The 25,924-nt window shown below is 40.9% G+C and overlaps 1 protein-coding gene and 1 long non-coding RNA gene across 3 annotated transcripts; both read right to left on the bottom strand.

Annotated features, from left to right (window-relative positions):
* Positions 1-690: 690 nt before the first annotated feature.
* Positions 691-25,757, bottom strand: ACTR6 (actin related protein 6). 2 transcript variants are annotated; one of them, XM_075934161.2, is made up of 12 exons: positions 25,599-25,733; positions 21,324-21,388; positions 20,389-20,506; positions 19,835-19,903; positions 17,743-17,866; positions 14,018-14,153; positions 13,870-13,926; positions 12,202-12,300; positions 11,940-12,018; positions 3,408-3,579; positions 2,274-2,412; positions 691-1,023 (listed from the first exon to the last, which is right to left on the bottom strand). In XM_075934161.2, exons 2-12 carry the CDS (start codon positions 21,335-21,337, stop codon positions 894-896), a joined length of 1,137 nt encoding a protein of 378 aa, XP_075790276.1. In that variant the 5' UTR covers positions 21,338-21,388; positions 25,599-25,733; the 3' UTR covers positions 691-893. The 2 variants fall into 2 exon arrangements, with proteins under 2 accessions (XP_075790276.1, XP_075790268.1); XM_075934153.2 differs by lacking the exon at positions 21,324-21,388 and having other exon boundaries at positions 25,599-25,757.
* On the bottom strand, positions 4,752-11,933 carry LOC149525596 (uncharacterized). Its single transcript, XR_016350261.1, has 2 exons — positions 5,282-11,933; positions 4,752-5,140 (listed from the first exon to the last, which is right to left on the bottom strand). It is a non-coding gene; the product is annotated as an uncharacterized LOC149525596 (long non-coding RNA).
* Positions 25,758-25,924: the final 167 nt, after the last annotated feature.

Here is a 25,924-nt window from a genome sequence, read left to right as displayed (position 1 = left end):
GGGGCAAGGAAAAAGGGAAAACAGGATATATATTTCAAATTAAGGAATTTGTGAGAAAGTTAGATTAAAAATGTCTTGTAAAGACCAACTGGAAGTACATTTAATTTTAACACAGGTGTTCGTGCAAATTAACACAGTTGATGGGTCTATATCTAAAAGTTTACTAAGCTATATTCAACATGGGAGAACCACAAGATATAGATATGGAAAGACAAGGATTAAAATTGAGACCTGAGATGTTTATGTATGATATGCAACTCAGCAATTGGTATCATTTCATATTAAAATGTGAGTTACTGCTGGAAGGCTAACAAAGAAGTTAATCTGGAGACTGAATTGTTTTTTCTTAACTACATGTGAGAGATATGCAAAGGGGTTATTTCTTGTATAGCATTATCCTGAACTTATAAAAAAGAATAGTGTTCAGAAAGTTGGTGTAACTATTCCATTGTGGAATGTACATTTTGAGTTTAACCATTCACTGAAAATTACAGCTAGTCAGAGTAAACCTTTTATAGGATGTTTTTCCCTCCAGGATATGTTAAAATGAGCCCAGGTTAAAGAGTATTTGATGCAGATGATTCTGCATTACTATTTCAGTACAAGATAATATTTTCTCTTCCAACATGAATGCTGAAGTTTAAATTAAAACAAGTGTATAAAAATGAAGCGTCAACACTAATCTTCAAATATGTTTCATGTCAATAGTTTAATTCACTTTTTGCATAAAAAACCACAATGTATTAAAATGTTAATAAGGATGGAATGGAATGTGAAAATGACAAAGGGTAATATACAAAAGTTAAGTGGTAATTTAAAATTAATTGTACACATTCCTAATTAAAAAAAAGAGAACTGTTGTAATTTACATAAGTTTGTTCAAATAAGTATAATTAAATATCAAATTTCTCTTCACAAATACAGTGTCCATTTTCTTCATAATCTTCTCTAGTTACTACCATATCCTCAAAATCATCATTTTCAGAAATCAATTTTCCACCTTCCCAAGAATAAGTAATAGGGCTGAGGGGGGAAGAGAGAGAGTTATCATACAAGTTACTTTTAAATACTTCAACTTATGTCGTAATATGAAAAAAATCATTGTAGGCATTTATTTAGACGTGAGCCACGTCCATTACTACATTTAAAACCAGGAGAGATTATGCCTATACATCAGAGGCAATCTGAAAAACTGCACCATTAAAAAGATGCAGTGGGGGTCTGGCTCAGTATTTCAGATCGTTTTGGTGTGTATATAAAGTTCTAAATTGGTTACCATGTATTTTAGGAACGGTAAGTTATTTGCTGCTTGATGCAAAATTATTCGATGAAAACTTTTGAGTGGTATACCTCACCAAAGTAATATTTTCAAAATGACAGCATCCACTTAAAGTTGTGAATTGGTAACAGCACTCATGAAATGTCAGCCATATAAAGAACCTTTATAAAGCTAGATCACAAATCTATACAACAGTAATCACATATTTACTACAAATACAAAGACCTCAATTTAAAACTGTTTAATACATCAGGCATGTACTATTTGTACCAGTTATTTGATCATCATGTTTTAAGGTTCCTCAGAGAGGCCAAATGATTTTAAGAGGTGACTATCTGTCTCAGTGTTCTTGTCAAACTATTTCTCCTGACATCTTTAGCCATCCACCCAGTTGCTACTTTCCAAATCCTAAAAATGCTGCATGTATCAATGATACGGCATGAATAATGTTTATAATACTCAGGAATTCTTTAGAATAAGACATGAAAATAATCCCCCCATCTTGCGAACACATATGTAACTGGTTAACTTTACCTCTGTGAATGGTTTTAGTCATTTCAATGGAGCTACTCTCAGAAGTAAAGTTAAGGACAATGTAGCACTTTAAAGACTAACAAGATGGTTTATTAGATGATGTTAGTCTTTAAAGTGCTACATTGTCCTGCATTTTGCTTCAGCTACCCCAGACTAACACGGCTACATCTCCATCACAAGTAAAGTTAAGCATGTGTAAGTGTCTGCAGCATTGGAGCAGACAAAAGAGTGGCAGGTGGTCCTGAATCTTAAATATAGCTCTGCAAATACAGTTTAAGTAATGAGTTATAGCATCCTTCTGTTTTGGGCCACCTGAACAGATTAAAGTAAAGGATGGAATATAAACACAGATAAGCATCTTTAATCCACAAAAGGAATTCTACTGCACAATTTCTATTTTGTTAGGAAAAAAATAAATAATAAAATAGATGCCTTTTTATTTATATTGTTTTGAACTTACTTTTCTGGCAGAACAACAGAAACATCATAATCTGTTGGAGTGAGGCATCGAACTTCAGAGTAGACTCGATCCCTGAAGCCTGGAAAGAGGCTATTTCCCCCAGTCAGAACAATATTCTTGAAGAAGTGAGGCTGCATTTCTTTAAACAAAGCCAACATATATATATTAACAGTCTTGGCTTCTCCAAATTTCTTCATGAATATTAAGTTAAAGTGGACAATAATTAAAACTAATTTTAATTACATTTTAAATGTTCTAAATATATTAAATACATACTGATTATATTTAGGCCACGGTTATGCACATTTCAAGAGACTCCACTAAATCTGATGATAGATGTGAAACTAGTTTTCTTGTATAGTATGTGAATTTGATTAACTACACCCTTTTAAAGTAAGAACTTTCATTAATGTCTCTCTACTTTGTGTGGCTTTCAAAATTTGTCTTTTAGAAATGTATTATTAAAAGATGAGGGCATTCCTGAAATCCAACTAATAGTATCGTCTTAATTATTTTAGAATGAATGTAGTTTTGTGGCTTTGATACTACAGTTAAGTGATGAAACTTTTTTGCTACAGAAGTTAGATACATTTCTAATGAAAATGGCCAATCTACCGAATACTATGACAATTCACATGTATTCAATGGAAGCAAGAAGTAGAACAACATGCTAGAAAGGGGATTAGTTTTCATTTTTAAGATTCAGTGGTCTCATTTGTCAGCATATATTGGCCAGCAGGAACTCCTTCCTTTTCCAATGCCCAAAGTCATTTTAAAATAAAAATGAAACTACGTTTAATTTAGCCACGAGGCTTCCATCCTCAGAGGAAATACAATTCTGGTGCGTTTTGAAGTGGAAAATGAATTCCTAAGGTTTCCATTCATACTGCCATACTAAGCACAAATAGAAACCAAGCATTTTACCAAAATGAGAATGCATTTCTGCAACAGGAAACATTAAGGAAACTGCAAAAGAGCTCTGGAGTAACTGACATTCACAAGGAGTTAAAATTGATGTAAAGTGTGACAGTTTTAAGTTGCATCAACCTGATGCATCAACTGCCTTCTAATACTTTGGATTTAACACATCTTCAGACTTCAAGAATACATTTCAAAAAATTGCTACCACTATACCTTCAGGCAAGTTCTGAATTGAATAAACAATGGCTTCAGGAATTCCCATTTCTTGAATACCAATATCTGAAGGATGAAAGAGAATTTCTGGAACAGCAAATCTCTCATTTGCCAGACGAAGTATTTGTTCCCCAGTCTTGTACTTTCCACTTAACACCATTTCTTCCCTTGGCTAAATTAGGCAGACATGAATGATAACGACTTCTTAAAAAAGGGAGCACACACACACAAAAGTAACAACTTTATCAGATCCTTATTTACATATTATTCCCGTTATGGGATGTTTTGAAAGTAGTATCTTCTATCTATTAAGTCACATAACATGCACAAGTCTTTGGGGACTGACATCTATTGCAGAACACTTTGTAATCCCTTCTTATAGACTTAAGCATGAGAATTGTGTCCAATGTTTACTTTTTCTGCCCTACTGATCAGACAGTGGTGTTTACTTGAATAGCATATGAAAGCATTTTGGTGCTGCATTTCTGAAGGCATCTATTCCAGCCTCTGCACTGACACCTGCAGTTTTGCTTAAGCAAGACTAGTGCGCACTTTGGTACTAGGGATGTTAGATAGTGATTAAATGAATAGTCATGTAACCACACAATATGTTATTGATTACATGATTATTCAATAGTTCCCCAGGGGCAGAGCCAGCATCCAGTGCACTCTCAGGGAGCTCTGCCACCTCACTGTGGGGTGGCAGCAACCTCTGCAGGGGGGCCAGCCGCAGATAGAGGCTGCTCCACAGCAGCTTCTGGTGGGCCTCCCTTCTCCTGAAAGAGAAGCAGCAGGACCGAGGGGAGGAGGAGCAAGCAGCTTCCCATGTGTACCGATTCCCACCTGTCCCCCTCACCCTTCAGCCTCTATCAGAGCTGGCTCCTCATGGGCACCGGCTCCTGCCTCTCTACAGCCCCTCTTGCTGTCTCTGATATAGAGGCAGCAAGGGGGGGGGGGATGCTTTTAGTCAAGATTAATCAATAAGCCTAGGTTTATTGATTAATCATGTACTTGACTACATGTTGATATCCCTATTTGGTACTTTTCAAGCTTTTACCCTACTTCTCTAACTTACACTACCAGTTTCGCCAAGTCTGAATATTAGACTTGAATAGTCTAGCAGGAGAACTTTTCATCTTCATTAATTAAAAAAATATTTGATCTTTGCAAAAAACATATGGCCTTAGAATGGAATACAGACATGAAAAATGTCAGCTCTAAAAGGTGAGATAGGAACAAAAGACAGGACATTATAATGGAAGACAGTATCCCATTCTTAATTATCAATTTCTACTAGTAGTCATGTTAATAAAATTCATCCACAACATTTATTGTCTAAAGCAGGTCTAAAGTTCCAGAAAATAGCACAACTTCTCAGAATAGCATGTGAAAAATAGCTGAAAGATACCAAAATCAGATTTGTGCCTTAGGACTATATTTTACCATAGAACTATTAAACTAGGCACAGGAAGTTAAAATTTAACTAGGCTTGGCAGCATTTAGTTTTAAATCCTATAAACTGTCTACAAACAACATTTCAGCTTACACACTGAAATCAACAAAATATAGTCACAGTTGAAATGCCTGCAAAGGTCAGTTGCCACCTGCTCTGTAGTCATGTACGGAGCTTTCTACATTCCAGCTGTCACAGAGTGAGTGGGTTCTTTGTGTTGTCCCAGGGCCGGTGATGCCTGATCCCTGAAGGCACAAGGTGTAGTGGCAAGGCTGCAGTCCTATCAAGGCAAAGCAGAGACTTCTAACCACAATGACAGCAGAGGAAGCCAAGCCCACCGTGTGGGAGGCCACAGCTGCTGAGTGGCTCCTTGCACAGGGAAGGGAATCCTCTGCAGCCCTGATGGCTTAGACCTACTCACACAAGCTGGGAGTCTGCTCTGCCAGGACTGCAGCCTTCCCCATATCTTGTACTTGCAAAGATCAGGTATCAATAGCTCAGCAATTATGCAGGGAGCCCTCAGCAACTTCACTATCAAGAGCGAGGGAGGACCAGGAGAGCAGAGCTGCAGATGGTTCCTTGCACAGCAGTGGGACCCGTAAGATCCAATCCTAGGAGGCTCAAGATGAGAGACACACTATAGTTTTCCTGACTTGGTGGAGCAGAGAAACCAGCTACGACTGCAAGGAGTAAGATTAGCTAGCAACTGTGGGGGACACTACCCAATAGTAAACGGTTCCTAGCTGGTGAGAGAGTGGAGCTAGGAAAATGGGATCCCTGTGAGCATAAGGTGAAGGGAAAATGCCCAGAGATGCCCAGCCAGGACTGCAAAGAGGAGGAGCTGTTCCCAGCCACAGGGGAAGCCTCCCTGATACTGAATGGCTCCCTTCCCAGGCAGGAGCTATTCAGTAGTAGATGCCCTTCCTGGAGACTAGCAGATGTCATCCTTCTGGCAGTCCCACACAAGGGTCTCTGCTATGCCCCATTGGGAACCCAGCCATCCTCACAAAATGTACCAGCAGGGATCCAATGTCACCTGCTCCAAAGCTGTGCAGTGAGTTCTGCAGCTCCGAAGTCATAGTCCTACTTGCTCACTCACCAGTAAAACTGCTCAGCAGGGGGTGTTCTCCCTTGCAGCCAGAGCCTCAGCCAGACACAGTCTACCCTGTACCTTGCACAGGGAGCCCCCTACAGCCCCACCATCGGCATTGCCCTAACCTATTCTCAAATGCAAAAATAAAAAAAGTTAAAAATTGAAAGATATCAATGAAAATCATTGTATTAGAAAAAATAAAAAAACAAATTTTGCCAAGCCTAATCATAACCACATAAGCAACAGATAAGCCATTCTTGAGAAGGTGATCAATATTAAGACATAATGTACTTCACATTTCCTATTAGAACGAGGAATACAGGGCGAGATTGAGATACTGAGGCCTGGTCTACACTGGGAGTTTAGATCAAACATTAGGTTTGATTTGCATTAGATTGATTTTCTAAATAATGAGCCTACACCACCAACCCCAGTCCAACAACTTTAAGGGCTGTTAAAATCCATTTTAGTGCTCCTGCTTTTCACAAGGAGCAGTGAAATTTAACCTTGCATAGGTGACTTTAGAGTAGAACAGATGCAGCACTGTTAAAGTCAGCATTCGTGGCCTCCAGGATGTGTCCCACAGTGCCCTAACTGTGACTGCTCTGGCCAGGACTTTCAACTCTGCTGCTCTCGAGGTGCTCAGGAAAAGACCCAGGAAAATTTGACAGAGATAAAAAACAAAAAAATAATAGTCACAGTTGTGATGCCTGCAAAGGTTGGTGGCCACTTGCCCTGTGGCCATTTCCTGTGTGGCCAGCATAGTGAGTAGATCTCAGAGCAAGCAGCACACTTCACTATGACTGCTCAGGGTTGCAAATGAGCTCCAGGATGGAGCCTGTAAGAGATCTTGGACTTCACTGCTGTGTGTAGGGGGAGGAATCTGTTCTTGCAGAACTATGAACCAGCAAAAACACAGATATGTATGCCAAGATCAACAATTGTATTTTTTTCCTAATACAATGATTCTATGCCAATATCTATCAATGATTTAGATATTAGCATAGAAAGTACGCTTATTAAGTTTGCAGATGATACCAAGCTGGGAGGGGTTGCGACTGCTCTGGAGGGTAGGGTCATAAGTCAAAATGATCTGGACAAATTGCACAAATGGTCTGAGGTAAACAGGATGAAGTTTAATAAAGACAAATGCAAAGTGCTCCACTTAGGAAGGAACAATCAGTTTCACACATACAGAATGGGAAGCGACTGTCTAGGAAGGAGTATGGCAGAAAGGAATCTAGGGGTTATAGTGGACCACAAGCTGAATATGAGTCAGCAGTGTGATGCTGTTGCAAAAAAAGCAAACATGATTCTGGGATGCATTAACAGGTGTGTTGTGAGCAAGACACGAGAAGTCATTCTTCCGCTCTATTCTGCGCTGGTTAGGCCTCAGTTCTGGGCACCGCATTTCAAGAAAGATGTGGAAAAATTGGAGAGGGTCCAGAGAAGAGCAACAAGAATGATTAAAGGTCTAGAGAACATGACCTATAAAGGAAGGCTGAAAGAATTGGGTTTGTTTAGTTTGGAAAAGAGAAGGTTGAGGGGGACATGATAACAGTTTTCAGGTATCTAAAAGGGTATCATAAGGAGGAAGGAGAAAACTTGTTCATCTTGGCCTCTGAGGATAGAGCAAAAAGCAATGGGCTTAAACTGCAGCAAGGGAGGTGGAGGTTGGACATCAGGAAAAAGTTCCTAACTGTCAGGATAGTCAAACACTGGAATAAATTGCCCAGGGAGGTTGTGGAATCCCCATCTCTGGAGATATTTAAGAGTAGGTTAGATAAATGTCTATCAGGGATGGTCTAGACCTTATTTGGTCCTGCCATGAGGGCAGGGGACTGGACTGGATGACCTCTCGAGGTCCCTTCCAGTCCTAGTATTCTCTGATTCTAAGATCACAGGATCTGTTGGAGAAAGGATGTGCCTGGGGTACCCACCCGTGTTGCATGAAAATAAAGAGCTGAGGCCGGCATACAAGATGGCAAAGCAGGCAAACGGACAGTCTAGGTCATCTCTACAAACATGCTGCTTCTCTGCACAGCTTCATAGGATACTAGGTGGGAACGGCACCTTTCTATAGATTCCTCCCAAGACACTCCTCAGGCAGCCACGTGGAGGACAGTGTGGATGAAAAAGGAGGAGAACGGTCAGCAAGTGAGTGGAACATCAGATCTCAACAAGAGTCAGGGCCTTTATCACTTTGGAAACAACCTCTTCCTGGGATATTTTGCTGTGGGGCCATGATAAAGCGGGGAAGACACTTCTGGTAAGTTCACATTTTTTAATCATGCTACAAGTGGCTTAAGACAATTTGGTGTGATCTGTGGCAGCCACTGTGCCTACACAGTGGTGGCTCCCTAAACCAGCTTGTTAATGTGTCTGTAGAAGCAGCAGGAATCCTCTCTGCACATCTCCATAAAACACAGAGGCACTCTTTTATCCTTCTTACAGGGTTTCTGGGGAGGCCTATCTTGTTCCGTCCACCATGGTAGGACACCCTCTCCCGCCAAGCCTGTAGTAAGTGGTCAGGCATTATTGCAGCACAAAGTCTAGTTTTATAGCCACATTTAGTCAGCAACTTCCGTGTCCACTTGAGCCCTTGCTCACCCAGGCCCCCTCCCACTTCCATGCTCCTGCAGAAGGGAAAAACTGCATTCTTCCACCCCAACACAGTCACCATGTGAGTTCCTGCCCTGTCTTGCCGCCATGCCTGGACCCCCTGCAGGCTCGAGCCCTGGCTTGTCCCTTATGCTTGCCATCAAACTGAGCCCAGCTGCTCCCCTAAGATCTCTATGGGGTGCCTGCTGCATAGTGAATGCTTAAAAGTGTAACTGTGGCCTTGTATATAACACAACCCTGTTTTCTTTGGGCAGGCCTTCCTTTATACTTAAGATATTAGATTTTTATGCTTGGCATTTTATCTCCTGTAATACCTGCCTTTCCATTTTTCCTTACAGTGGGTGCAGCAGCGAACATGTTTGCTGCTGCACTCTACTCCTGCTCCTCCAGCTGTCCCACTAGCACAAGTTTGAAGGTGAAAATGTACTAGGGATGACATGTTCAAGGAACAAAAATGCAATCAGCCCACATGGACAGGGAATGACTAAGTGAGTGGAGAAAAGTGATGCATGAGATGAGTGGAGTGAGAGCACAGGAGAGAACGCAGGGAAACTCAAAGTGAAGAACCAGAAGAGTCTTGACGGTCATGGCAAGGTAGACTCTGAGGCTATGTCTACAGTACATGTTTTGTCGGAAGCAGCAATGCAAATGAAGCGCTGATTAGCATTTTCTCACGCTTCATTTGGATAATCTATTCCGATCCGTTTTTGCACAAGAGGTTTTTGTGCAAAAACACACAGTGTGGACGTGTCCTTTTTGTGCAAAATGAAAATGTCCACACTGCATGTTTTTGTGCAAAAACCACGTGCCAAAATGGATCAGAATAGATTATCCAAATGAAGCGCGAGAAAATGCTAATGAGCGCTTCATTTCCATTGCCCTTCTGCCAAAAAAAAAAAAAAAATGTAGTGTAGACAGTCTGAGACAGCCACATGCACAGGCACTCCCTTCAGTCCTTGTGGACTCCTGTTCCCACTTTACCCAGTTCCATAGCCTCCTTACCTAGGCATCCGAGAACACAGGAGAAAGGGGACAAGGGGGAGTCAAGAGCAGCCGCACACTCAACCCCCAGGGATGTGACCTGGAGCAACAGGCTGTCCTTCTCACACCTGTGACTGATGCACAGGGGGACTAATATACTGCTTTCCCTTCTCTCCACATCTTCCCCCAACGCTTCTGCCCTGAGCTCCTTTTCTGTCCCTGCTCCCCAGTGTTCCCTCAATAAAAACATGATTTCTCAATGACAGTCTCTTTATTGCTTGTGTTGAAAAGGGATGGGGGCTTACAGACAAGCACACTTAACGCGGGGGCACCTCATTAAGAGCAACATGCTTGACTGTCATATTACTGTCTGGCCATTCACAAAGTTGTTTTTCAAAGCCTCTCTGATTTCCAGGGCCCTTCACTGTGCTCTCATTAATGCCCCGGTGTTTGGCTACTCATAATTATTGACTAGGCACTGTGCCTTGGCCACCTACCCTGGTATAAAACTCCCCCTTTCTTTCACAAAAACTATGGAATACACAGCAGGCTACCACAATAGGAATACAGCCTCTTCCCGACTTACGAACCGGTTACGGACCAAGCAATTGGTCGTACCGCGGTTCGTTCCTAAGTCGGACCCCACTGAGTTACCCGCGACCACGCTGTTCGTAAGTGCGGATCACGTTTGTAACTCAGGGTCTGCCATTTATGACCGCATTGGTTGTAACTGCGAACAGTCGAGGACCAGCTGTATTGCTTTCGCTGAGATCTAACCTAGTGAATGGACTGCAAAACCTTCCTTTTGAACATCCAAAAGCAGCATTCTGCACTTGCTCAGCCTGTATTTGAAATGCTCCTTACTACTGTCCAACCTGCTTGTATACAGCTTCATGAGTCACAGGATCAAGGGACAGGCTGGGTCACCAACGATCACTATAGGCATTTCAACACCTCCAAAGTTAATTTTCTGGTCTGGGAAGAAAGTTTCAGCTTTCTGAAGAAACAGGACTTCCTAAAGATCAATCTTCCCAAACCATCCCATGCTGATGTCTGTAAAATGGTCCTTGTGATCTCTCACCCCTGTAGCACCACCGAGAAATACCCCTGGTGATTTATATACTTTTTGGCAAGCTGGTCAAGTGCCAAGATAGGCATATGCATTCTATCACCCCCATCAGAGTTAGGGAACCCCATTATGGCACAAGCCCTCCATTATGCACTGGACATTTCCCAGAGTCGCTATTCTTTGTAACAGATGGATACTGATTGCCTTGGCTACTTGGATCACAAAAGCCTGAACTCTAGATTTCTCCACTCTGAACCCCCAACTGACTGGTAGCTGTCTGGTATTGCAAGTTTCCACAGGGCTATTTCCACTCACTTCTCAACCATCAAAGTAAGTCTCATTCTGGTATTCTTGTGCTTTGGGGGGAGGGGGAGCGGGGGGAGAAGCACTTCACAAGTTTCCATGTAAGTAGCCTTATGCATGTAAACGTTTCACAGCTACTGTTGATCATCCCATAGCTGCATAACTATGCAATCCCAGCAGTCTGTGCTTGTCTTGCTGCACCAGAACTGGCATTCCACTGTGTCAAGAGGATCAAATGCAGCTGGCATATGCCAGTCTCTCAACTCAAGTGCTTCACAGAAGAGTATATTCATGGTCTCCTGAGATTCTTTATCATTCTAGTAGGCTCTGGATATGTTCAGAATATACCCCAGCATAAGGTGCACAATGGTTAAATATGATTGTTGCTGTTAATAGGATTGTTAATATGCTTACCCTCCGATTACATCAGCACAGATAATGAGTGGGTGGGGGGGGGCACAAAAAGACTGTCGTTACTTTAAAGCAGAAAGGGAGGAAATGAGCACATTTTGGGACACTGGCAACATGTATCCAGAACTACCTGCTACACAATTCTGGAACAGCAGGGACTGAAGAATAGTTACCACCAGTGCGTTGTTCTCAATATTGACAATAGCCATCCTACTAGGAATGTACTACATCAAACTACCTTCAACTCTTGTGCACAGTGGGGACATGCACCTTCCACTTAACAAAACAGGCTGCTAGAAAATCAACCTTAATAAATTTGACTTTATCTCTCAGTGTAGACAAGGCCTAAGCCTATGATATAACAGATTCAAATTTCTAAAATCTGAAAATCAATGTCACTTTGCAAGTTAGTTAAACTCAGATCATTATATCGTACTTTTTCGGGGGAAAAAAAAACTTACCAATTAACTCCTAATGCAGAAAATATTACAAGTCAGGATCACAAAAAAAAAAAAAAATTATCCATCCTTCTTCCCTCACTACCAAAGTGTTTGAAGAGGAACAGAGAGTATTCCAGAAATCCCTGACAGTCACAATTACCTTACAAAATCCTTTTTTGATTGTGCTGAAGTCTGGCAAAACATAATCTATCATCACTGTATTTTCTTCTCCTTTCAATCTGGAAAAAACAATGAACATATAATGTAACATAGCAGAGCGTGCCAAATCCTGTAGCCTGATTTACGTAAAAGCCTCTTTGACAAGCTGGGGGACGTTGCCTGAACAAGGATAGTAGTATTTGGCTCTACACAATTAGATTTGGAAGTATCTCCTTTCAAATTTAGCAATATAGTCAACATACTTAGCGATCTCCATGTCTTTATAAAAATCCTGAGACACATAACATACATCTTCTTTAACTTGATTTATTACATGTGTTTCATCCATAACGTGTAGCTGCCTATAAAAAAATTTAAAAAAGTTAGAAGATAGATAGTTTTCACTATTGTTCAGTTTTCAAATTGCAACTACTTGACATTTCAACATGTGGAGATTTACATTAACTTACACGTAAGCAGTTTTTACATGTGGAAATAAAAGGGTATTTTTATTAAAGTTCTTAATGTTATATGATTTATATATATTCTAATAAATCAGCTGCAGTGCACTTAAATACATGCAAAACTACAAAAGTAATATGTCTGCTGTTGGATATATTAGAGTCCTTACGATTCATCAAAAAACAAAGCACCCGCACTAAGCACTGCAGCTTTGATCTTGCATCTAAGTCTTCTAGCAAAGATCCCTGGACAGGCATAAGGTACCATCACAGAAGATCCCAATACAGCAGGAGTGAGGAACCACAGGCCTGGGGACCAGATGCATCCCCTAGCTTGCCCAGATCCAGCCGCCAAGGCTGAGGCCCCCTTCTCCCCAGCACTGGGGAGCTCACAGTGGCGCTCATGCCCCACACCCCTGGCTGCCCTCCGCGGGGCTGAAGCACACAAAATCTACTATGCTGGGGAATGTCTTTCTCCTTCTCAGTCAAGGGCCACAGTAAGGTTTTTTGCTTGTGTGGTGCCCCCGACCCCAAAAAAGTTCCCCACCCCTGCAGTACAGGATGCCAGGTTTAGTGCAGCGGTTCCCAAACTTCTTATTAAGGTGAGTTACCAATGCCTTTTATTTTATTTTTTGCAATTCACCATTACATATGCTCATCTCTGCCCCAGCACCATAATCCTAATTCCTACCCTGTGTGGAGGAGAGACTCCAGAAGAGGAGAGGTTGGACAATGAGCTTCCCACACACTCACTTTGCAGCAGCAGCTGCTGCCCTAGCAAACTGGGAAACACTGAATGGCTAAGCCAATTCATATGTGAGTTGGATGAGGGACATCTGAGTGGCACTGCATATGAGTTTCACTGAAATCCCATGCGCCTGGTTGCAACACCCAGAATGAGACAGACCCAGACCAATAGGACAAAAGCCATTGCTTCAGGATGATTACAAGGCAGGCTAGGCTCACTCTGACTGCACCTCTTCCTCCACATTGGGTTGGGCAAGTGTGTATTTACCTAGGGCCCTCAACACACATAGAACCTTCCTGCAAACACTGCCTTAGTGAGTTCTGTTCCCTGGAATTAAACTGTCCATTTCTAAATGGGGTACCTTCTTATCCGCCAGGTGAAAATCTGGTTACAACTTTTCTACCATTATGACATCTCCCCCAAAAAAGTTTCTCAGCCTGTTTCTGTAAGATATTTAAGCATATGTGTAATTTGAAGCACTCAAGTAATCCCACTGAATGGAAGTACTGACATCCTTAAAATTGTGCAACTGCTTTAAGCACTTTGCTGTGCCCGAGTCATATCAGCAAGGTGTTTAAAAATGGTAGCTGAAACTCAAGATGTCATCTTACACAGGCTTTTCTCTTCCTCAAAAAAGGCTTAATTATATGAATTAAAAAATGTTCATTGACTTTTATTGGCTTCTGACCACGCTTCACATGTCTACAATTAGCACATTTTACCTGTAAGAGATTATCTCCTTTAGGTGATTGGTTAAGAGTTTTCCTCCAACATTGATCCTAGAAAAAAAACAAGACAAAAATATCATTCTGTTATTATTCACCTCAGCCATAACCAAAAAGTCACCTGGAAGGAAATAAAGCAATTTACCTAATAATTGCCTCTTTCTTCTTTTTACTTCTGCAGTAAGGTACAATGTGTGTAAAGGAGTAGCCACTATCCACAATGATACAACACAGCTCAGATGGATTGTCCCGGAAATACCTATGTGCACTGAGAGCTCCAGCTGAAACAAAAACATGCCAACCCATATTTACATATAAAATATATCTAAGCAGATATAGTACTAACCCCATATTTAGGTGTCTTCGGTAGATCTTTGGTAACTGAATACAGAATAGCTCCAACAGCATAATTTCATCCACAGCCAAAATTAATCAAACGTAATACCCCCTCTTCTCACAAAAACATCAGACTTTATCAAGCTCTATCCTTCCAAAAGCCCAAGTAGATGAATTTGCAGTATGCCCAGGTGATTCATAGATTCTACAGCCAAAAAGGACCATTTTGACTATCCAGTCATCACTTTCCTGTCAGAACTTCCCCAAAATAATTCCTAGAGCTCATCTTTTAGAAACAAACTTTGATATAAAGGTTATCCACGATGGAGAATCTACCACTACTTTTGGTAAAAGTTCTAATGGATAATTATTCACTGTTAAAAATACAGCATACATTTTTAATCAACTCAAGTTATTTTTGACTAGTTATAAAGCATCTTTCATTCCCACAGTTTTATATAAAAGAAGTAACTTAATTAGTCACTGAAATACAGTATCTGTTGGGATGGAATGTGACAATTTTTAGAAAAACATGACAAACTCGATGGGGAGGGGGAAGGTTCGAAGGGAAGCGTACCTTTTAAAATATTTATTCTACAACAACTATGCAGCTTTTTACAGATATTCCTTGACCAGAAAACTACAGTGTCAATTAGACATAGTATTTTAATTATTTACCACATTTATCTAAAAATTAGGGATGTTAGATAGCATGTAATTGAATAGTTGTGTAACCACATCAAATTTTATTGGTTACACGACTATTTGATAATCCTGGAGGCAGGGCCAGCAGCCAGTGTGCTCCTAGCTCAACTCCCAGGGCTCAGAGCTCCCTGCAGACAGGGGCTACCACTGTGGAGCAGCTTCCGTCCATGGCAAGCCAGGGCCTGCCATGGACAGAGGCAGCTTGGTGGCAGGCTCTTCTCACCTCCCCACCGCACTGCCTCCTACACAGGCAGAAGGGGGAAGGGGAGAAGTAGAACTACACAGCTGGCTCCTGCCTCCCTCTTCCTTCTCCCCACCCCAAGAGACAGGGAGTGGAGGGGACTGGCTCCCACCCCATGCTGCCTCTCATACAGAGACAGCAAGGTAGGGGGAAAATGCATGTAGTCGACAGAATGAACTGATAAGCTCAGGCTTATTGGTTAATTGTGTTGTCATCTACACATTGACATCCCTACTAAAAATCTTTTTTTTTTTTAAAAGAATATTACAAGCACCCTTCACTATGTGTACAAAAAGATTCTCCTTTTGTATTTATTTAAACTAAAAAGCATCAAGATAAGAAAATACATCTCTATCCCATCTTTTAAATATAATATTATATTTGGGATTTTGAGATGTTGTTTAAAACTTTTAGCAGCTTCATTGCATTCCTTTGTTAAAATATATGAAAAGAAATCCATTTGAGCAACATGCAAAAAAAGACCTGACAATCACAAGATGACATTTTCAAAAAGAGGATTAAAAGTGGTTTGGAGAACCACGTTGCGCCATAACTCTCAATTGGGTATTTGTGATTTTATAATCTCAGACAGAGGAATTTAATTACTGAGTAAAACAAACTGGAAGAATGGAAATAGTTCTTCAGCTTTCTAGTTACAGTAGTGTGAAAAGTAATCTGTGTCCCTTTAATTATAAATTATAGCTATATGATTTCTTAGTTTTGGCTATCAAACTCACTCTACACCAGACACAATATGCCTGAAGAGAAAGAATCCACTCTAATTCTAATTATGCTGGGTATTCTTTAGAACACTAGAGGCAAGAAACTTTAAAACTTACAAATGGATTAAAGAGAATTTTGAAAAAGACAGAGTGCATCATAACCTACAGTTATCTTTATGAGAAAGACGGTCTTTGAATCATCTCCCTTAGTGTGTACACACACACACACACACACACACACACACACACACTTACACTTTAAAAGTACAGTAGAGCCACAGAGTTACAAACACCATAGTTATCAACTAATCCATCAAGCGGACAGCTTATTTGGAACCAGAAGTATGCAATCAGAGAGCAACTCCCCCCCCCCAAACAAACAAAACAAAACAAAACAAAACAAAACAAAAACAACAAAAACCCACCACACAACACAGAACATTGTGTTAAACTGAAATTACAGGGTTAACCTCTCTAGTCTGGTAGCCTTGGGACCTGACCTGTGCCAAACCAGAGAATTTGCTGAAGTGCAAGAGGTCAATATTGTCTAACAGCATTACCAGTATTTCCGCTGCTCACTGATCAAACTTAGAAGGCTTTTAAGGGCAAACTAGAGCTAAAACAACAGCACAGAACAGAGAGCCAGAACTGGTGGCTGTAAACAAGTTTTATGGGACTGAGAAACTTGGCCACACCCATGACAAAAATCATGCCAGACCAGAGATTCTGAACTAGAGAGGTTCAACCAGAACTTAAAAAAAAAGGGGGGGGGTAAGATAAGTAAATTGGTTTTCATTTAAATTAAAAGCAGCATTTTTCTTCTGCATAGTAAAGTTTCAAAAATTTATTGTGTTAGTGTTCAGCTGGAACAACCGTAACATTTTGTTCAGAGTTACCAACCTCCATTCCTGAGGTTCTCATAACTGAGGTTCTACTGTACTTCCAAAGAGGAAATATGAAAAGCCCTGTTTATTTATTCTGCTTCCATTTATGTCAATAAAAGCATGATCAGGTGCAGCGTCCAATGTGTAATGAAAGATGCACATGAATAGTTTAGAAGTCTATGTTCGGTAACTCTTGAATTTCTGAACGTTTCCAGAAACAAAGAAAACAGATAAGACTTTCCCAGAAAAAGGTACAAAAAAACCTATTTAATATATTCAAGTCCAATATCGGTGACCAATTTCAAAGCCAGTTTTTTAAAAAGAAACCAACATATCTTTCCTGTAATTTCAGCATAGCACTACCAGTACTTAACTGTGTTTAGAATTTGTCTAAAAAGTGACCCAATAGCTCACAAAGACCTTCCCCACATGCACTACCAACTCATTCCTCCCATACCTTTAAAACAATATCAGAAAGGGCACTGTAAGATGAATCATGCCACCAATTTCTTGTGTTCTGTGGGATAGAATGTATTATATGATTGTAGCATTGTATTTCATGTGCCACTTCAGAAGGTGAATGAAAACTGTCAGAAATTCCATACAAATCTAACTAAGAAAGAAGTAGCAATAAATATAGTGTCTTTCACATACTTCCCCATCTCAACATCCCTATTATCAGAAGCCAACTTAAAAATGGAAACTTGACAAAGTTACTTCTATCTGCATACACTGATACTCCCCTTGCTTTCACTTTGTTTCTAGCTGTTGCATATTAAAATATTATAAATACAGAAGAATATAGAAGACATATTAGACAAACAAGTACAATTTAACAGGTTATAGAACTAAAAAGGTACATACTACTATAGAATCAGGGAAACGAAGTAATTTCTTTGGTAATTTCTTTGGCACACTATTTTTAAAAATAGGGAAGTTAACTTGGAGCACACTAATGCAGAGCAACAAAATATATACTCACCATTTACTCTAAGAACTGCTTGAAACTGATATTCTTCAAATAAAATTTCATTCATAGAGTCTTGTATTGAACTGAAGTTAAAATAAGGTTCAGTAATAATAATATTTGTATCTACAAAGTCCACCTATGGAGAAGAAGAATAAAGTTGTGTTCCCAAACAACATTTTAGAAACCACTATCCATCTTACCTACATTTTGTGGTGTGTTACAACCACCATGCTATTTAAAACTGCTCCCTGGCCAATTATGGATATCAAGCAGCTAGCTCCTGGTAGCACTGTGTCATGCAGATTTTTGAAGGGCTTTTTTTAAAAAACAAACAAACAAACAAAAAATAGTATGTGCATTTTCACTGCTTCATCACACAAGGTGTTATAATTTTTCAGGACATAATGGAATGCCTCCATTTCCATGACCTATGCCCCTAATTTAAACATTATGACACTTAAGAATAACCTATCCTTTTAAAGTATTCTTTTAATTATCACCCATTGAAATGTAAAGAAAGATAAAAGTGCATACAAGAAACTTTACCCTAGTCCTACTAACAAATGACAATTTCCCTTCAGTACTGTACTCTGCTATTTGTATAAACGCGTGCTTCCTTTAGTAATGTGGGCTATATCATGGTCCCACTGAAATCGACGGCCAAACTCAGTGACTTCAGTAAGGTCAGAATTTCACTTTGTTTTTTCTGCAGTTACTCTGTTCTCAGACATTCTAAAACAGTCCTTCACTAAACTGCTGTCATCATAATGGGCTTAATGGTAATTAGAGCACACAAATCGAGTTCCTTCTTTACTGCTCACTCGCCAAGTCAGTACAAAACCCACAGCAATGAGTGTCCTTAATAAACCCGAATAGTTTAAAATCTTTAACCAGCCCAATTTCTCCATCCAAATACACACACAAAATATTTTGAGGAGTTATTTTGGCTCCCAACATCTTCCCCTTTAGGGGCTGCAAAGACAGGTTTTATAAGTTAACATCTTATTTTTGTGAAAAAAATTATGGTTTTAATCACCAATGCTCTTTTTGTGCTAAACCATGTTGGTAAGGTGAGCAAAATAATATTCTAATAATACACTTTATAAATTCAGCTTATTCTTCCTAAGAATGATAAATACATGCACAGAAAAAGGCTATTTGATTCTAAAAAACTGTCAATGTAAATCTTGGTACTTCTTCCACTTTTGTAACGGTCTCCTTCAATTCCCATCCCTGCAACAAAAGTCTCGCTCTTTAAATAAGTCAAGATTTAAATAGTAAAAAAGCAACCATCTAGTAACTTTTACTAGCTGAAGCCCTAATCTTGCAAACACACGTTTAACTTTACACCAGTGACTAGCCCTACTCAAGTCACCCAATTACTTGTGAGAGTAAAGTTAAAAAAGGGTTCTAGCTTGCAAGGTCATGGCCTGAACAAACTGAGCTCAAAATCATAGGTAACTCATTTTTCTAAATTTTAGGTATGAGTGTTGTTGAATTCTCTGCAGAATTCTCTGCAAAATTCATAAGTTAGTGAATTAACCAATATATCCATGATTTGGAATATTTTTGTATTACTTCTATTACCGTAAAGTCACGAGTATAGTGCACACTTTTTTCCCATTTTTTAACGTCAAAGTCGGGGTGCGCATTATCCATGGGAGGTTTTTTAAAAAGTTTTAAATTCACCCTCGGCAGGCACAAGCTGGGGGTGTGAGGGGGAAGTAGGCACGGGCTGGGCTGGGCTGTGGCAGGGGAGCTGGCAGGCGCAAGCTTGGCGCACCGGCAGCTGGGCAGGGAAGGCTCCCCCGGCAGGCATGAGCTCGGTGCGCACGAGCTCAGCTGGGTAAGGGGACCCCGAGGCAGGCGTGAGCTCAGTTGGGCAGAGGGTCCGGCGGCAGGCACGAGCCCTTTCCTTCCTATGCATACCTTAAAATCTCAAGTATAATGTGGGTGCACATTATAAATAAGAGATTAGTTTATTCGAGAATTTTGACCTTTAAAAGGCAGATGCGCATTATACATAGGTGTGCATTATACTCAAAATTTTACGGTAATTCTTTTGAGTCTTTATTTAAGATACAAAAATCTGTGTTTTAGTTACCTGATACATTTCCTTTCCAAAAAGATAATCCCAAACCTGTCTCTGAACATCCCAATTCACCAAGTAACCCTATGGAAGTTTGAAAAAGAAAAAAAAAAAGACATTAATAAATATGCAATGCTCTTTTACAAATAATCACTAACATTTGCAGAATTTCAAGCTTCCAACAGTGATTGCTAGATGGATTTGGAGACTATCAAAAATTACAAATAAGAGCTTCTTTAAGATTATGGAAGCCCTTCCAAATGGAGTAAATGTTATCCAGCTACAAACAAGAAGATACAAAGATAAGTGATATTGTGCCTCTACTGCTCCCTATGACTTAGGATACCATAATATGAATTGTGCTTCCTACCTAAATTAGTATCTAGTGGCAGGTTTTGCAAGCCACACTTCATGCCTGATACTGAAGCTACACTGTTGTATCTAAGCCTTTTTTAAATATTGTTTATGGCTCTGCACTTGTAGCATATTGCATATATTAAAAATAAATATTCCTTAATCAATGGGCTGTCACAGACTGCATTGTTAAAACTGCAAAGTATTTTAATTACCTTCTGAAAAGGGAGAATGTAGAAGAGTCCAGAGGGATCTTTAATTTCGTCCAGTTGATTTGCTGTAAAAGTTTTCAAACGTGCGGTCTTTGATCTAAACTGGCAGTTGGGAATAACACTGAAAAAAAGTTAAGATTATTTTCCTACGCATCACATAAAATGTACAATATGATTTTTACATCCTAACAAATTCCATAAATATATCTATGACTGCATTTTTTAGAAAGAAGCAGTTTACTGCAAAACCACATAATTCAACATACAGAGTTAGAGAAATGGGAAGTGCTTTAAAAAAAAAAAAAAAAAGGTTACACAAACTTTCAACCAGAAGCTAAAAACATTTTCCTTCCTTAACAATCACATCTTTTTGGTTTTGAACTAGCCCAACTGAGGTATTTGCCCAATACTCAATGGTCTGGGCTTTGAATACGTAAAAAGATCACTTAAGGCTAAGGTAAGGACAATAATCAACAACAGCCGGATGTTAAAATTTAAAAAAAAAAAAAATCAAATTAATAGAGACTCGCGAATCTGTGGATATCCGTTTTATATCCGCAGGTATCCACACCCGCGAAAGAAGATGCTGATCTCTGTGGCTCATTTTTACAGATATGGTGCAGATGCAAATACAAATTTTGCATCTAGAACCCTGCAAATTTGTGGATATCTGCTTTCTATTAGGGGTGTAATAGTATAGTTGATTAACCAATAAGCAAAAGCCTGCCTGCCTAGCTCCTCCTACATTTTAAATGCAGAGCCGCAGCGAGGTTTGGTTCCAAGCCCCATGCAAGCTGGGACCGAGCCAGGCTGCCTGCCCACATGGCTCCTACTAGGTTTTAAATGCAGAGCCAGGACTAAGCACTTTAGCTGCCTTCCCTTATCGACTAATCATGTAGTCAATAAAAATTCGATCAACTATATGATTAGCAAATTACCTTTTTCTTAGCATCCCACCTTTATATCCGTGGGTATCTACATCTTTGAATGTTGATGCAGAGAGCTGTGAATTATTTTTGCAATACAGATTAGGGTTCTACAAATTGGACAAAATTCCCCACTTTCTTTTTTAATTCAAAGTGTGAGTGATTAACAATTAAAATAAACTTCAAGGAAATGGAGAATCCACCATCTCATGATGTCTTCAACACTGATGCCTTTTTCTGGAAGATATGTTTTAGGTGGCAAAGTTCAATGTTAACAAGAACATAACATAAATACAGCCATACTGCATCAGACCAAAGGTCCATCTAACCCACTATCCTGTTTTCTAACACAGGCAAATGCCAGCTGCCTCAGAGGGAGTAAACACATCAGATAATCACCACATGATCCCTCTCCTGTCATCCATTTCCAGACAAACAGAGATTAGGGACAATTCCTGCACATCCTAGCTAATAGCCATTGATGGACCTAACCTCCATGAATTTATCTAGTTCTTTTTTTAACCCTGTTCAAGTCCTCCTAGTCTTCACAACATCCTCTGACAAGGAGTTCTACAGGTTGACTGTACAGTACGTGAAGAAAAACTTTTTTGTTTTAAACCTGTTACGTACTAATTTCATTTGGTGACCCCTATTTCTTATGTTATGGGAGTAAGTACTATAAATAAATTTTCCTTATTCACTTTGTCCACGTCAGTCATGATTTTAGAGACCTCCATCATATCCCTCCATAACTTTTTAAGATGAAAAGTCCAGTCTTTTTAATCTCTCCATGTAGGACCCATTCCAAGCCCCTAATCATTTGTGTTGCCCTTTTCTGAACCTTTTCTAAAGCCAATATCTTTTTTGAGATAAAGCGACCACATCTGCATGCAGTATTGAAGATGCGGTGTAGCATGGTTTTATAAAGAGACAATAAAGCTATCCTCCGTCTTATTTTCTATCCCTTTTTTAACTATTCCTAATATTTAGTTTGCTTTTCGAGTGCAGCTGCACATTGAGTTCTCACATTTCCAGAGAACTATCCACAATGACTCCAAGATCTCTCCCTTGAGTAGTTTTAGCTAAATTAGTTCCTATCATATTGTATGTATAGTTGGGATTATTTTTTCCCAAACTGCATTACTTTACATTTACCAACTTAAATGTCATTTTCTATTTTGTTGCCCAATCCCTTAGTTTGGTGACACCTTATAGACTAACAGATTTATTGGAGCATAAGCTTTCGTGGGCAAAGACCCACTTTGTCAGATGCATCTTTGCCCACGAAAGCTTATGCTTCAATAAATCTGTCAGTCTGTAAGGTGACACAGGACTTCTCTTGTTTATGCGGATTCAGACTAACATGGTTACCCCTCTGATACTTAGTTTGGGAAGATCTTTTTGAAGCTCTTCACAGTCTGCTTTGGTCTTAACTATCTTGAGCAGTTTAGTACCATCAGCAAATTTTGCCACCTCACTGTTCACCCTTTTTTCCAGATCATTTATAAATAGGTTGAAAAGGATTGGTCCTAGTACGGACCCTTGAGGGACACCACTAGTTACCTGTCTCCATTTAAAAACTTACCATTTATTCCTTCCCTTTGTTTCCTGTCTTAACTAGTTATCAATCCATGAAAGGACCTTCCCTCTTATCCCATGACAAACAACTTTACTTAAGAAGCTTTGATGAGGGACCTCGTTAAAGGCTTTCTGGAAATCTAAGTACACTATAGCCACTAGATTCCCCTTGGCCACATGTTTGTTGATCCCCTCAAAGAACTCAAAGAAACCATGTGACTTTTCCTCAACAAATTTATGTTTATTTACATGTCTAATAATTTTATTCTCTACTATAGTTTCAACTAATGTGCCCAGTACTGATATTAGACTTACCACTAATCGCCAGTATCACTTCTACAGCCCTTTTTAAATTTTGGTGTCACATTAGCCATCTTCCAGCCATTGGGTACAGAAGCTGATTTAAAGGATAGGTTACAAACAACAGTTCATAATTCTGCAATTTCATATTTAAGTTCTTTCGGAACACTTGGGTAAATGCCATCTGGTCCTGGTGACTTGTTACTGTTAAGTTCATCAGTTTATTCCAAAAGCTCCTCTAATGACACCTCAATCGGAGACAACTCCTCAGATTTGTCACCTAAAAAGAATGGCTCAGGTTTGGAAATCTCCCTAATATCCTCAGCATGAAGACTGAAGCAAAGAATTCATTTAGTTTCTCCGCAATGACTTTATCATCTTTGAGTGCTCCTTTAGCATCTCAATAGTCTAGAAGCCCCACTGGTTGTTTAGCAGGCTTCCTGCTTCTGACGTACATAAAACACATTTTGCTATTACTTTTTGGCTACCTGCTCTTCAAACTCCTTTTTAACTTTTATTATATTTTTACATTTAATTTGACAGTTTATGCTCCTTTCTATTTTCCTCACTAGGATTTAATTTCTGTATGTTAAATGACATCTTTAACTCTCACTCCTTTTACTTGGTTGTTAATCCCCGTGGTACTTTTTTGGTTTTCTTACTGTATTTTTTAATTTGGGGTATACCTTTAAGATGGGCCTTTATTATGGTGTCTTTGAAAAGTTTCCATGCGGACTGCAGGGATTTTACTTTAGTCATTGTACCTTTTAATTTCTGATTAACAAATTCCTCATTTTTGTGACACTGAAGCTTTACCAATATGGCTGTCCAATAATGATGTAGGAATGCTGTTGATACACTCCAAGTGAAAACTAAGCATACGGGTGCCTCCCCCCACTTTGAAAATCCCCTCAGCCTGCCCACTCCTGGACTGTCCAAGCTACAGCCCTTGCTCCCTCTGCAATAAAGGCAGCAACACTAGCAAATGCACAAGATAAAAAAAATCTTAAGTTAGATCCTGAAAAATACAGAGACTGACCCCTAAATCATAAAGGTTTTCCCCACCCTAAAAATTACATTGTACGTTTAGGTCAATCTCTTCACTTTTAAACTCTCCCTACCCATCCCCAAAGTGTGTGTGACAATTAGTGTTGCCCTCTCTTCCGCATGCATCAGATAAGGTGCTTTTAGTCCCTGCTGTAGGAGCTCTCACCTCCCACATCTGCCCATCTCCCACCTGGCAGTTAGTGCTGTCCCCACCCAATCTACCTCAATCTAGTGCCCTCCCCCCAACCATGATCATGGCCTATCAGATCAGTCATGCTCCCACATCAACTCCCACTGCCTTTAAATTCACCCTCCTAGCAATCAGCCCATGTACTCAGAACAGCACCATTAATACAGCCTACCCACCTCATTAAGGCCCCACCCTTCTCCATGTAATCCCCCTGAAATCCTCAGGGCATAATTCAACCCTCAAAGTCTCAATTCTGTTTCTCTTAGGGTTCTTCACCCTCCTCAGGCCTAAGACACCTACAGGGAGTTCCTCCTCCCACTTCCCAGGTTGGCATTGGGGATGAGGATGACAGCAGGGCATCCCAGGTGCCTGTAGCATCCACTGTCATTGCTGGTTGGCAGGCAGGCAGCAGAAGCCCTGACCAGGGCTAGCTGACAGCAGGAGCCTCTGGACTCTGAGGCTCCCATTGTCAGCCTGCCCTGTTTGGGACAGGCTGCTGGTGAGCACCTCCCCTCACAAGGACTCCAAGAGGAAGAACTCTCACAATCACCTACATGTGGCTGTGGCCTACTGTCCGGATGAGGGACAAATGGGTAGGACTGGCCACCAGACCTTCCAGCTGGATCAGCAGGGCTAGCAAATAGCAGAAGCTAGGATGTCACAGCACTTTCTAGGTAAAGTTAACCCTGGCTAAAGATCTGAGGCAAAGACCCTGCCTCCGTGAGTGTTCCAGGGCTCCTGGGGAAAAAACCAGGGGATGCTCAGAACCCACCAGCCACAGCTGTGGGACGGGTTTGGGAGAGGCAAGGAACAGCCGATAGGGGCGGGGCGGGGCAGCCCACCCGCCAGCAAGCACATAGAAATCGGACACCGAAGTAAGGTCCGAGGCTTTCAATTCTCCCAGCCGCGAGACAACCCCGTCCTAGCACATCCGCTCCCCCTCCCCCTCCCCGCCGGGACAGGACAACGGGGCCTCAGCTGCCTGGTGCGGAACAAGGCCCCGGCACCTTCGGCGCTCGAGCCGATAAACCAACGGAGCGTGAGAAGCCCGGGCCGCCCTCCCGGGGGGTCTCTCGAGCGCAGCGACGCGGCGGCTCCCTACAGCCCGTGGCGCCGAGCGCGGCCGGGAAGCCGCATGGGCACCGGGTTCCGGCGGGGGCGGGGCCGTTCACCTGACGTGTTCGTGGATGTAGCCGATCTTGGCGTTATAGGCGCCGTTATCCAGCACCAGCGTCGCCATCTTCCTCCCGCCCCCCTCCCCGCCTTGAGCCTCGGCCGGCCCTGCTGACCATAGAGTGCGAACTGAACGGGGCCGCACTGCATGATGGGCAGGAGGAAGACTTCGGGCTTGCCATGGCTTCAAGGCTGCGCCGCTCTTAGTCGCAGCGTGCGTAGCCCTGACGGGAGGGGGGGAGGGACTCACGTGATTTTCAGTCCTGCCCTCAGCTGTCGGCGCCAATAGTGTTTTCTCCCTCCCCCATTGCTGCCTCTATCAGAG

Source organism: Pelodiscus sinensis, chromosome 1, assembly GCF_052426305.1.
Source record: "Pelodiscus sinensis isolate ZL-2025 chromosome 1, ASM5242630v1, whole genome shotgun sequence".
NCBI lineage: Eukaryota > Metazoa > Chordata > Testudines > Trionychidae > Pelodiscus > Pelodiscus sinensis.
The sequence above is the reverse complement of the archived record's forward strand: the minus strand, read 5'-3'. Positions and strand labels throughout refer to the sequence as shown.

Coding starts and splice junctions, on each gene's coding strand:
- ACTR6 (XM_075934153.2), bottom strand. CDS start 25,666: ATGGCGACGCTGGTGCTGGATAACGGCGCCTATAACGCCAAGATCGGC. Junction 14,154..17,742: donor AGCAGTTCTTAGAGTAAATG/GTGAGTATATAT, acceptor TTTTTGTTTCAG/CTGGAGCTCTCAGTGCACAT. Junction 13,927..14,017: donor AAGAAAGAGGCAATTATTAG/GTAAATTGCTTT, acceptor TTTTTTTTCTAG/GATCAATGTTGGAGGAAAAC.